Source organism: Alligator sinensis, unplaced genomic scaffold (genome assembly GCF_000455745.1).
Source record: "Alligator sinensis unplaced genomic scaffold, ASM45574v1 scaffold37_1, whole genome shotgun sequence".
NCBI classification, from domain to species: domain Eukaryota; kingdom Metazoa; phylum Chordata; order Crocodylia; family Alligatoridae; genus Alligator; species Alligator sinensis.
The window spans coordinates 1,833,414-1,847,599 of NW_005841955.1; the positions used below are offsets into that span (position 1 = coordinate 1,833,414).

General features: G+C 45.0%; 1 protein-coding gene across 1 annotated transcript in view; it reads left to right on the forward strand.

The window, feature by feature from the left end:
- FILIP1 (filamin A interacting protein 1) overlaps positions 1–14,186 on the forward strand; it is a 218,497-nt gene that overhangs the window by 178,173 nt on the left and 26,138 nt on the right. Inside the window, 2 exon segments of the mRNA XM_025200098.1 lie at positions 11,923–14,184; position 14,186. The exon segment at position 14,186 is cut by the window's right edge and continues 534 nt beyond it. Coding sequence (XP_025055883.1) covers positions 11,923–14,184; position 14,186 — 2,263 coding nt within the window.

Here is a 14,186-nt window from a genome sequence, read left to right on the forward strand (position 1 = left end):
CCCGAATCTATTTCTTCCCTTTGATGTGGGGGTCTGTAGCAGACCCCTACCATCAAATCCCTTTCTCCTTGCCCCCCATGTAACCTAACCCACAATCCTTCTACTTCCTCATCCTTGGATTCCGTCTTGATGAGGGTTGATGTATATTGCTCATTGACATAGAGCGCAACCCCTCCCCCGTTTTTCCCCACCCTGTCCTTTCTGTACAGAGTTGAGTGAGTGACAGTGAGTACTGTCACAGGTCTGAGTGACAGCATGATCCAAGTCAATGCTGGTTACAAATCTCGTAAGGGGCAAGATGGAGTCTTAGAATCTACTGAAATTCCAGTGTAGCAATTGAGGGTGAAGTACTATACAGTAAGTATCATAGCAAGACAATGCTGATTTTTTTTTCTGCTTACTAATGTAGCCCGGGTAGTACCCAATTATGTACTCCCCTCTCCATTTGAAGGGAATGTGAGCAGGGCAGGTGCACTGTGGGGTGAAATTGCCTACTACGAGCAGTTTTGTCCTTCCCCTATAGAGTAAAGCCCAGGACATGTCTTAAGACTTTAACTATATACAAATTTATTAATACATAGGAAGAGTTAAAAATGGAACTTATATATATATATAAACACATGGAAACTATGTGCAATATATATACAATTCTATGCAAATACTCTGGATGTAGGTGAGGGATCTGGGGAGCAAAGTTCTTAGCAAACATCATGTAATCTTATACTCTAGTGAAATACTAATCTACAAAGCGTGAGGCACAAGTTCACAAAATATGAGGTGCAGAAACATCAGATGAGAAAGCTAGATCTCTAAAAGGAAAAAAAAGAACAGTCCTTGTCCTGGGGCAGTGGCAATGCCCCAAAAATAAGGAGAGGGAAAAGATCCTCAGGGCCCTTCAGGCTCCCCGCTACCCAGCTTGAATAGCCCACAAAAGGGAACCCTCAAGACCCCTTGCCCTTCAGGGCTTTCCCACAGGGTGCTAGCCCTAAATGATGGGGGAATCCCCTCCCCTGTGGGAATCCCCCTTTCCAGGGCAACTCACAACTCTCTGGGCCTGATGAAGCTGTGCTGGTTTCCCTGGGTGAGGTGTTTCCTCCCTCAGCAGGGAAGTCCCCAGCTGCTCATGGCTCTCTCTGGCCTGGGCCCTCTCTAGGCCCTGTACACCATCCTGTGCACTGATGGCCCTTCTATGCCGCATGTCTGGCCTTGTGCCAGGGATTGGAGACCCGAGCTACCTTGTGCAGCACCGGGGTCTTGGTCCGCTCCCGGACCTTACGTGCACTACTTTTGCACCGTGTTCCTGGCCTCATGCCAAGGATTAGAAACCCGAGCTGCCTCAAGCAACTCCTGGATCCTGGTCCGCTCCTAGACCCTCCATGCACTAGCTGTGCACCGACTGTCTGGCCTTGTGCCAGGGATTGGAGACCCGAGCCACCTCATGCAGATCCCAGGGCCTTGGTCCTTCTCAGACCCTCTGTGCACTGGCTGTGCACTGACTGCCTGGCCTCGTGCCAGGGGTTGGAGACCTGAGCCGTCTTGTGGAGCTCCCAGGATCTCGGTCCCTGTTGGACCCTTCTTGCACCGTTCACTGTGCCTCCTTGCAATGGGGCTGAGGGAACATGGCTGCTTGCTGCTCCCTGTTCAACAATTCTCTTCTGGACTCTTAAGGGGCAACAGCTTCTCCCCACTGGCCAGCTCTACCAGCTCTTCTTTGTCCTCTTCTCTATCCCCCGTCACAGCTATCTGTGTGCTGGACATGCTGCCTTTTTATTCCCTCTGGGAGCTCTGCCCCAAGATTGCAAATGGACCAATCAGCGAGAGAGGGGGATAGTCCCCCTCTCAGGTCTGGCTCTTCGCCTCGCCCCTGGGTAGGGGTGGGGCAAGTCTCTTCCCTGCCATCAGCTGATTGGTGGGAACACTCCATCAATTGCTCGAAGCCCTTCCGAGCCAGAAAACCAGGCTGCTGTCAGCAAGCCCACCACACTAATGACCAGGAATCCTGGTTTCTATGTTTAAAAATCACAAATTCTCTGACTGAAACTCCCCAAAACTGCATTTTTCTGTAATTAAAGTGAAACACCAATATATACATATATAGGCAGGCAAGGTTCTTTGAGTAGATGTGATACCTTTTATTAAATCAACTGAGTAGTTGGAAAAAAGTTCTTAGCAAACTTTCTTAGAAAGACAAAAGGTAAGGCAGAGAAGGGAGGGGGGAGGAGGCAGGGGAAAGGAAAGGGAGACGTTACAGTGATAGAATACAAAGTAGAAAAGAGGCTGTCTGTGAAAAAGGGAATAGTAAGAGATTAGGAAAACAAGAACGAGAGAAGATAAAAGTGTGCCAGGATGTCAGAGAAAATATAAATAGGTAGAAATTAGAAAAACAAAAGGTAAAGCAGGGAAGCGAGGGGTCCCCCAGCTGCCAGGGCTATGGGTCCAGGGACCCAGGTCTGCAGCCCCCTGCCCATCACAGCAGCACCTGAAGCCTGGCTGCTGCCTGGGGGAGGTGGTGGCTGCTGCAGCAGAGCAGAGCATGGAGCCCGACTGCCTTTCTCCCATGAGAGGCATGGCCAGAGTGCAGTCTGTTGCAGGTGGGTGGATGCAGGCTGCCCGCTTCAGGCTTGGGGCTCACTGCCCTGCTGCCCTCCCCCGAGTGTCTCCACGGCCCAGTCAGCAGGACCCAGCATGGCAGGGAAGAGTGGGATCACATGGGGAAGCTCATTGCTGCTGCTGGGTGCTCTGCACCACTATGTGGAGGTGCGTTTTGCCCACCCGGCAGCAGCTCCATGCTGCTGCCCCTGCTGCTGCTGGGCAGGCAGGGGGTACCTTGCCATGGTGGTACAGAGCTCCCAGCAGTGGCAACAAGCTTCACCTCCCAGTCCCACTCTGCCCTGCTGTGCCAGGTCCCCTCTGCCAGACTTACCTGCAGGAGCTACTCTCCAGACTGACTGCCAGCCATTTGCATGTGTGAATGTGCACATGCATGTGGCATCCACTGTCTGACCACCCTCCTTCCTCCCCCCAGACTCTTGCAGGCTGGAACTCTGCCAGTCTGCCAGGGCAAACCCATTACTTCCCTCATTTTTCTCCTTTACAGGTGAAAAGCTAGGGTTTTTCTCCTTAAAATGAGAAAATCTGGGTTTTACCACATTTTTCCATGGCAAACAGAAAACCCAGATCCCTGCTAATGACACCATAAAACAGAACATTGTTCTATATTATTTCTGATATTTTGGGCCCAAGCTAGTCTTGACATGATTATCCCACTCTTTTGCCCCAGAAATGGAGCTTAAAATAGTTTCCATGGATACTGAAATAGAAGCTTATTACTTCATGAAAGGTCACTGCTAAAACTATAGGCAATCTATCTTTACTGTATAAGAACTGAGATAGAGTAAAATGCTCCCAAGGACTGTATTACACTTATGAGTTCGTGCTCACGAGTTCACTCCTACATGTAGGTACTGTAATACTACTTTTTCTAAAACAGTTTTGCTTTTTGTGAAAAGTTCAAGCTCTCTGAACAGTCTTAGCAAAACAATGGCAGCACCAGTTTTTACCTAAGACTCCAGGTCCTTTCTCTCATCATTAGCAACCTACCGAAATCATGATTTGGCAGATTTCATGGAAATCACAAAATCCAGCATTGCCCACAAAAGTGGGCAATGTCTGTGAAATCTGTGAAAAAAAGAAAACTTACTGAAAATAAAATGCTGACTCCTCAAAGGGAGCCATCAGTCTTCATGGTGCTACCGGCCAGCTACACAGCCTGCCAGTAGGGCTGTGTGAAATTTTGGCACCCGTTTGGTTTTAGATTTGGATGTTTTGACAGTTGAAACACTGAAACTAAAACAAAACACAGGGCTCTGAAACAGCTTCGAAATGAAATGGGCCATCCGAAAAGTTTTGGAAATTTTCTGAAATGATTCAGATATTTATGAAAAGTTTCAGAGGCAGGCTTGCAGGGGAAGGAGGTGGGGAAAGGACTGCTCTGATATTGACATTTGTAGGTGGCCAGTGACAACAATCTGTCCCTGAGGTCCCTTCCAATACCAGTGCTGGGGAATTGAACTTGGGGCTGGGAAAATGTTCAGGTCCCTAAACATTGCCCCTCCCCCACCTCCCAGTTTGATTCCCTGGCTTCCTGATCTTTCCACCAGCTCTCTGATCACTGCCCCCAGCTCTTCCTGGGGGGTGCAGGCCCCTAGATGATGCCAGGTGACAGCAGGCTGCCACTGCCAGCTGGTGATGGTGGCAGCTCTGGGCTATTTCGCCAGCCAGCAGCAGCAGCCTGCTGAAACCCCGCATGCAGACCCAGAGGCAGCGCTCCCCAGGAAGAGGTGGGGGAATGATTAGAAAGGTGGGGAATCGGACCAGAAGTTAGATTTGCACCAGCTCACAGGCAGATCCCTGACAGGTAGATCCACCCCAGCTCCCAGGCAGCATTTGGTGTCCTGCTGAGCTGTGCTACATCCACATGATGCTGCGGGTGCCGGGGTGGGGGGGGGAGGCGATCCCTGCTGCCCCCTGCTACTCCCTGCTGCCCTGTGCTGCATGGCGGGGATCTGCCATGAGCCCTCAGAGGCTCTATTTGCTGCTGCCAGAGCTGGTGAGTGAGGGGCTTTTTCTTTTTTTTTTAAAGCTCTGCATTAACCAGCTGCAGAGCATGTGGATTACAGCATGCTGCTGCTGCTGGCTGGGGCCAGCGCTAGCACCTGAGTCTGCCCAGTGTAGCCCACACTGAGCACTGGGAATAACCCAGTGCTGGCACTGGCTCCAGCCAGAGGCGGAAGCCTGCTGTCATCCTGCATGCAGATCTGGGGGCCCGCACCCCCTGGGAGGGTGGCAGGGCTGTGCCAGATTCTGCAGCTGGCAAGTGATACTAGTTTTGCTTTGAACAGTAGGAGGTGCAGTTTCCCAGAAACCCCTGCACCTATCTCCTTGAAACTTGGCAGGCTTCATGGCCTCAGAAGGGGCTAGCATCCCTGCATGTTTCCTCTGAATCAGGCAAGAAATGACAAAGTTATAGGCAGTTTTGTGATTCCCCATTATAGCCTATGGCCAAAACACCATTGAAATTCTGAATCAGCTCTGAAACAGTTGCAGCTGAAATGAAATGGGATGGTGATTCAAAACACTAAAACGAATCACTGTCCCTCTGAAATGCTGATTCTGAAACTAAACAAAACACAGCCGTTTCGGACAGCCTTACAAAACACTAAAATGAAACAGTGTCCTTCCTAAACACCAAATCCCAAACCAAAACAAAATGCAGGTGTTTCACACAGCCCTATCTGCCAGTGGGATAGGGGGACAGGGGGAAGGGGTCTGCCCGCGTGAAGGGAAGCCCAAAATGGCTACTGCTCCTGTACCTTGCTGCTGATTGGTGGAGAGCGCTGTCTGTCATGTGGCCCCACCCCTCTCCACCAATCAACTTCAAGGGCTGGGGCCACATAATGGACAGCCTTCACAACCAATCAGTGGTGAGGTGTGGGGCTGTATGCTGGACAGCCCTCACAGCCAATCAGCAATGAGGGGCAGGGCCATCAGAGCCCCTTGACCAATCAGAGGTGGGGGGAGGGTACTGCCATGATCAACCCATGAATATGGCAGCTGGCCCTGTGATCTGCCTGTGAAATCCACCAGCCGCCTCCTTGACTTAGGTAGACCCCTACTTATTGTTGGCTTTTCTGTTTTGCTTTATCTCAATTAAGACCTCTTCCTGTAAGGAGCTATATTATTAGCAGCCTCTTCTTCAGTTTGAAGTGGCTTGTGGTTGTGACTGAACTGGTTCTCACTCTGTTTAGAAGACTGCTAGGTTTACATCCAGAGCCTGCAGAAACTGCCGCATACAAGTTGTGTGCATCCAGTATGGTTAACTGCAAGCATTCAAAAATCATGAGGTAGTCACCCCCAAACTCACAAGATTACCTTTAGAAACTATATTTACCTTCTGCTTTTTAAACATCTGGGTCACATTTTCAAGCTTTTCTCTTTAACTATGAAAGTTGGAAGCTAGCTTTAAAAAAATGAAGCTCAAAATACCAGGTATTTTAAGAATCATGATACCACTGTAAGTATTGGAGCTCTGTGCCATGGCTTCCTGGTCCCTTCAACATGTAGATCATTATACCCACACTCAGGTTCCCTTAAACTATCATGATCTGACAAAATTAGTGTGCATCTCCTACCTGTGCTTTGCCTTTGAATTTGGTCTACGGAATCCATTTTACATATGTCTGAGTTTGTGTAACAAAAAAGGCTATATATATAAAGGCAAATAACCAGCAGGTGAAAGAATGAGCAAACTAAAGTATCTCCTGCTCTGCTTGGTTTCATTCTTTTTTATATAAGCAATGCCAGCTTAGACTCCTTCATGTTCAGTTTGATATTTGGTCTAAGTGGCTGGGTCCACACGAGCAGGGGTGTGCTTTTGCAGCAACACAAACAGTAGCTGCACACATTTATGCCGCTACTTTGTGCTGCAGTGCATGTCCCTGCTCATGCAGTTTGCAGAGGGACACATTGTCCCACTACTCCATGTGCTGCAGTGGGGTTGGCTAGGGCACAGGGTACCTCAGCGCAGGGCTAGCCAGCAGGCAACCCCCACACTGAGGCACTCTGTGCCCCAGTCAGCCAGGGAGCGGCACATGGGGACAGGAGAGCAGGCCAGCCCAGGGCTGCCTGTTCCCCCTCTTCACATGCTGTGGAGCCCCCATGCGGAGGCACTCTGCGCTCCAGCCAGCCAGGAAGTGGCATGTGGGGCAATGTCATGATTTTTGGCACTCCAGCCAGCCAGGAAGTGGCAATGCCAACTGTCATGATTTTTGGCATTGTTCTTAAAGTGTACACTTTGGGAATGTGAAAAACGTAGCTCTTTCTTTTATATATATATATAAAATAGCTCTTTTCTTTATATATATATAAAAGAAAGAGCTACGTTTTTCACATTCCCAAAGCATAGACTTTAAGAACAGCACCAAAAATCACGAGCTGGCAACACTGACACAGGGTCCTGTCTCCGCGTGCTGTGGAGCCCCCATCTTGGGGCACCCTGCACCCCAGCCAGCCTCTCTCTGGTGCCTTGAGACAGGTGAGCAGGCAGCCCTGGGCTGGCTGGTCCCCTGTCTCTGTGTACCTCAGTGCAGGGGCTCTTCTGTGGAGCCCCTGTGCTTAGGCACATGAAGCCCCCATCTCATGGCACACTTCACCCCAGCCAGCTGCTCACTGACTGGCTGGGGCACAGAGTGCCTCGAGATGACAGCAGGCAGTCCTGGGTTGAGGCAAATGGAGATACACTAAGGCACACGGAGCCCCCATCTCAAGGCATGCTGTACCCCTGCCAGAGGCTGGCTGGGGCACAGGGTGCCTCGAGACGGGGGCTCTACAGTGCATGGAGACAGGGGAGCAGGCAATCCTGGCCTGCCTGCTCCCTTATCTCCACATTTGACACAGCACATGGCACTTGGCATGCTTTGCACTGCCTTTTTTTTTCTCGGGTTTTTTTGCTACTGGGAAATCCTGGTAGCAAATTTTGCTCCAGCGCTGCAAATTGTGGTCTGTGGTGCTCCAAAGAGATTTGCAGCACCACAAACCACATGTGCCTGCACATCTGGATCCAGCAAGTGAGACCAACTTCTTCTGAGTTAAATTCATAAGGATGTGAATCTTGACCAAATGTTAGTAGATCAGATATTGGGACTGTTTTAAATTAACATTTTAGAAAAATAAGCTTGCGAGCATTCTGGGATACAGTTCTTTTGTGTTTTCCTTACCTTATAAGGGTTCTGAGTGATCTGTTAATTCCTATTTTTTAACTTCTGTATTGCAAGTTTCTGTGTTGCCAATGCCTTTCTATGCACAAATCCTAGAACATATAATCCTAGTATAGGCAGACAAGTTCTTTGGGTAAATGTGATATCTTTTATTAGACCAACTAAATAGTTAGAAAAATTGTTCTTTGCAAGCTTTCAGGCACAAACACCCTTCTTCAGGCATAGGGAGAACCTGCTGGTGTTTTGTGTGCTCTACTAGGTAGAATGGAAACCAATATGCAAAATGTAGGTCTGTGAAAATGCAAATGAATGGCAGTGAAGATCGAAGTGGATGAGAGACAATAGGTGCCAGACAGGTAGGTGGGGGTGGGGAAAGAGGGGAATGTTGACTTGGTGATAGAATGTAGCTGGGAAAATGTAGAGGTTACCTGGGATTATCAGATGGCAGGCAGGTTATAATGTGCCATAAATCAAGTGTCTGTATTTAGTTCATGATTTTTTTGTATCCAGTAGATTTATGAAATGAAGTTTGTAGGCTTGTCTATGAAAGCTGTTTTGCAAATTCCCTTTGAGGATTAGAACTGAGAGATTGGAGAGAGAGGTTGTCTTGTGAGATGTACTTCTCACAATACAGCCACAGTACAAGCACACAGTACAACCACAGGTAATTAGGTATTTTTGTTTTTGATAGATTTTCAGTGTGTGTTCATTCTGGTATGCAATTGTTGTTTGGTTTCTTCTACATATTTTCCATCAGGGTATTTAGTACATTGGATGAGATATATTACATTTATGGAGGTGCGGGTGTAAAATCACATAACCCTATTATATGCTTCATTTGCATCTTCTTTCACCTTCATTTTCCCCCATATCTCTTAGGTGCAGCAAGCAACACCAAGATTTACTCCATTTCTTTATGTATTTTCTTTTCTCCCGCTGCTTCTAATTCTCTCCATCCCTTCTCACATTCCAGCATCATGTATTTTCACTGTTTCTGTTCCCTCTGCTTCCTTCCTTCCTGATCCAGCAAGAGATTCAATTTCTTGTGTTTCTACTTTCTTCTTACCCTCACTGTCCTCTTCTTGGGGAAGACCTTTACTACTTACTGTACCTGCAAGGTTCTGGCTGTCTTCTCCTTTCTTATAGCCTTTCATTCCACTTCTTTCTTTTGATTCTCAGGGAAACAGGAAAGATACATTAACAGTCACTGAGAACCAAGAGGGGAAAAAAATCTAGATTTGTAAACTGTGTGCTTAGGAAAAATGTAGGCACCTAAGTGGCTAAGCATGATAAAAAATACCACTACTCAGGCAGCTAGAAAACTCAACTGATACCCAAATTTCAACTACTAAAATCTCTTTGCACCTAAAGCAGGACTTCCCTGCAAGCTAAGAAGTATTTCATTTTGAGAAGCTAGATACCTAATTCCTGAATAGAATTGAGGTATAAAGATGTACATCTCTTAGGCCTGATCTGTTACATGTGCTTTGCGCACACTTAATGCATACTGAAACCACTGAGTTTCATGCAGAGCACACAAGTCACAATCATTTTCATTCTAAAATATACAGCTTCTGGTGGTGCCTGTATCTTGACTAACAGCTTGCTGGGTACAGCACTTAACCATAAAATTGAAAATGTGGGTCTAGGCTTTCCTCAGGCTGAGATTCCAGACCCACATCTCACACTTCACAGAGGAATGACCTGATCACCTGTTGAAGCTCTTCCACCCTTTTTATTAACATAAAACAACCATACAGCAAAGAGTGGCAAAGTCAGAGGGCTGGGAGGAAGGCAAGCCAGAAAGAGTGGTTAGGGCACTCACCTGGCAGCAGGGAGACCTGGCTTAGCTCCATGCTTACTGAACTGTTTATGGATTTACATTAGACATATACCAGATAAAAAACCAGAAATAATCCTGAGAGCAGGACCTGGAACCTAAGTCTCTCCATTTCTGATTTAGCACCCTAGATCCTAGGCCACAGAGATAGGACCCTGTTGCTTGCTCACCTTTTGTCCCAAGGCACATATTCACAGAACTAAATTCTATGGTCACCTTCAACAGGATAGATAGAGGATGCTCCCATCCAGACCCTTCTATAGTTTGAATCTACCCAGGCTGTGAAGAATTTTGAACTTTGGCTTCTCCTGTAAGGGTGAGGGCTCTACCCATTAGGCAGTCATATAAAAGATGTGAACTGCTACTGCCCATAAGAGTTTTCAGTAGTCTGCATCATAAGTGGATGGAAGCTTCTAAGCTCCAGAGAGGGTTAGGGTTTCCTATTGCTTAGCTCTACATAAGACTCCCTACTCACCATCTGTAATCTTTAGGTTACCTTTTAGAGGTGTCTGACTATCTGCATTGTACAATGTAGAGAGGCCTTGGGCACCTTGCCTCTGGTTCCTTGGACTACACTCTTGGGGACAGGCATCTCTGTTTTAGATGTTAGGGCACCTAACACTTGGCCGGCACCACAAAGTTCAGCCAGCAAAGCCAGGTTGATGTGGAGTATGGAAAGACCACACCTAGAGCCAACAGGTCTACCAGTAAAAACTCCCAGTGCAGACACACCAGAAGGCAGGTTCAGGTGACACAAACTCTGTCATGTGGGAGAGCTGGTGTAATTCTGAGACCAAAAAAATATTTTTGCTAGCAGAGCTGCATCCTCACTCAGGGGTTTGATCATGTTAATGCTACTGTTGTAATTAAAGCAGCAGCAGCCATATATTGCAGATATAGCCAAAGTTGGAGATGCCTTAAGAAACCGTTTTGATTTTGCCTCAAGTTAATATGGTTCTTACTATTCAGTGAGAGCTAGCTTTTCATTTGGTTGTTGTGGGTTAAAATATTTTGGACATAGAACAAAGACAATAGATTTCTATTGTTACACATATAGGAACTGAAAGTACTTTGATAATGGACTGAAAGCTATGTAATTTTACAATAGCTTACAAAGACATTTCTGTATCCTTTTTAAATTATGCTGTTGCTTTTACAACAGTACTCCTAAGCTGTAGGCAACAAATATCCCTACAATAATATAACCACTTTTCATATCAGCAGAACAGCATCATTCTCAATTTTCTGTTGAAAAGTGCTCTGATACTTTCTATGCTAATATCATTGTTTTCTAGGTTTATAGCATAAACCTAAAATATTTATAAATGTGTTTCATTTTGGCTTTGAAAAGCTATATGAATAGAACTAGAAAAATGATCAGTGCTTACCTAGAGTTTTGAATAATCTTTCTGATAATGGATTCATTCATATATCAGCCTTTGTATTCTGTGACATGCTGGGAAATACAACTGCCCTCTAGTTGCTAGATGTTAAGTAAAAAAGTGCCTGCTAAACAGCTTTCAGAGTTTTGAATAGTCCAACCCTTACAGTCAACAGAACAGGACTAGCTGTGTATTCTGTGGAACTGAGAACAAAAAAACTAATACTTTAACATAACCGTCACCAGGGTACCATGTTTGTTTTTGCAAAAAATTCTTATTGTGTGATGTCTAGATGGTGACCAGTCCAGCGTTGGCATACTGTACTCCCATTCAGCTATTTCACTTTTAACCAACAGTGATCCACCAGAGTATGGCTACTTGAAACTTTTGCTTCATTTCTGATGTCATTTCATTCATTCTTATATGTATAACAAGCTGGTGAACCTCTCTCTTTAAAGAACAGGTTGGGATATGAAAGCCATATACATGCCCTTTTGAGTAACTACACTTTCACCGTCACCCTAATTGACAACTACATTGACTGAACTATAGTTCAGTTCAAAGCCGTGTTTTAATATCTTTGTTATCTGTGCATACATGTAGTCCATGTAGAAGATAAGATATTCTGCTAGTAAATGGTACTGCATGAAAGAGGAATTTGTTACGCCTGTCATTAATGTATTTAATTACACCCATGCAGTACTTTACAACAGCTGAAGGATAAAATCTTAACACTTTACACTGGCTTTCAGAATGGTAACTAATATTATATGATATTTTGTAAACTTTTCAAGCTTAAGGAGTTGTGCTTTGGGAACACAATTCTTATATGGAACAATATGTTGAAAGACTATTTTGGGTACTAATAAAAATGGAAAACTGGTGGTGAAAAATGCACTGGTATAATACATTTATTATTTTTCAGGTTAAAGAAGCTTCTTGAACAGGAAAAGATCTATCAAGCCCGGAAGGAGAAAGAATATACAAAGAGACTCAATAAATTAAGAGAAGAACTAGTTAAACTCAAATCATTTGCACTCATGCTGGTGGATGAAAGACAAATGCATATTGAACAGCTTGGTCAGCAAAGTCAGAAAATACAGGATCTTACTCAGAAACTAAAAGAAGAAGAAGAAAAGCTTAAAGTTATTAGTTCAAAAACAAAAGAAGATGGACAAAAACTGATGAAGTTAGAAGCAGAACTTGAACACAAGACATCAACATTTTCTCAAGAAAATGAGGAGATGACTGCTAAACTGGCTAATCAAGAGTCACATAACAGACAGCTCAGGCTTAAGTTGGTTGGTTTGACTCGTAGAATAGAAGAGCTGGAAGAAGCCAACAAAAACCTTCAAAAATCTGAAGAAGAACTACAGGAATTAAGAGATAAAATAGCAAAAGGGGAATGTGGGAACTATAGCTTGATGGCCGAGGTGGAGAACCTTCGCAAGCGTGTGCTTGAAATGGAGGGCAAAGATGAGGAGATCACAAAAACTGAATCCCAGTGCAGAGAGCTGAAGAAGAAACTGCAAGAGGAAGAACACCGTAGTAAAGAGTTGAAACTTGAAGTGGAAAAATTGCAAAAGAGAATGTCAGAACTGGAAAAGCTGGAAGAAGCTTTCAGTAAAAGCAAGTCTGATTGTACCCAGCTGCACTTAAACCTGGAGAAAGAAAAAAATTCAACCAAAGACTTGATAAATGAGCTAGATACAGTGAAGACCCGAGTGAAAGACTTGGAATCTTCAGAAAGTAGATTGGAAAAGGCTGAGTTAAGCTTAAAAGATGACCTTACAAAGCTGAAGTCATTTACTGTCATGTTGGTTGATGAAAGAAAAAATATGATGGAAAAAATAAAACAAGAAGAAAAAAAAGTTGAAGGTCTGAACAAGAATTTTAAGGTGGAACAAGGCAAAGTTATGGATGTGACTGAGAAACTAATAGAGGAAAGTAAGAAATTTTTGAAACTGAAGTCTGAAATGGAGGAAAAAGTGTCCAATTTGACAAAGGAAAGAGATGAGTTAATCAGCAAACTGAAAAATGAAGAAGAAAAATCCTCTGAACTGAATTGTAGAGTTGATCTGCTGCAGAAGAGAATTGATGGTATACAGGAAGTAGAAAGAGAAATAGCAAGAGGTCGAGCCAGAAAAGGACTAGAACAAACTTGCCATGAGGATAACAAGATTAAGGAACTAACCATTGAAATTGAAAGACTTAAAAACCGCCTCAAGCAATTGGAAGTGGTTGAAGGAGATTTGATGAAGACAGAGGATGAGTATGATCAGCTGGAGCAGAAATTTAAGACTGAGCAGGACAAAGCCAACTTCCTGTCTCAGCAGCTGGAGGAAATGAAGCTCCAGATTGCTAAAAACAAAGCAATAGAGAAGGGTGAAGCTGTGAGTCAGGAAGCAGAGCTGAGGCACAGGTTTCGGTTAGAGGAGGCCAAAAGCAGAGATTTGAAAGCAGAAGTGCAAGCTCTGAAGGAAAAAATTCATGAGTTGATGAACAAAGAAGACCAGCTTTCCCAGCTCCAAGTTGATTATTCAGTTCTTCAGCAGCGGTTTATGGAAGAAGAAAATAAGAACAAAAGCATGGGGCAGGAGGTCCTAAGCTTAACAAGAGAGTTAGAGCTTTCTAAGCGATACAGCCGTGCCCTGAGACCAAGTATAAATGGCAGAAGAATGGTAGATGTTCCTGTGACATCCACTGGAGTGCAAACTGATGCAGTAAGCAGTGAAGCAGCAGAAGAAGAAAGTCCAGCTGTGTTCATAAGGAAATCTTTCCAAGAGGAAAATCATATCATGAGTAACCTGAGACAGGTAGGCCTGAAGAAACCCATGGAGCGCTCATCTGTGCTTGATAGGTATCCCCCAGCAGCAAATGAGCTTGGAATGAGAAAATCTTGGATACCATGGATGAGAAAGAGAGAAAATGGACCCCAGACAACTCATGATAAAGGAACGCGAACACATGGCAGTCCAGAACATCCTGGGGAGGTTGTACTTTCACCAAAACAGGGACAGCCTCTTCACATTAGGGTGACTCCAGATCATGAAAACAGTACAGCTACTTTGGAAATAACCAGTCCAACATCTGAAGAATTCTTTTCAAGTACCACAGTCATCCCTACCTTGGGAAATCAGAAACCACGGATTACCATCATTCCATCTCCAAATGTTGTACCCCAAAAGG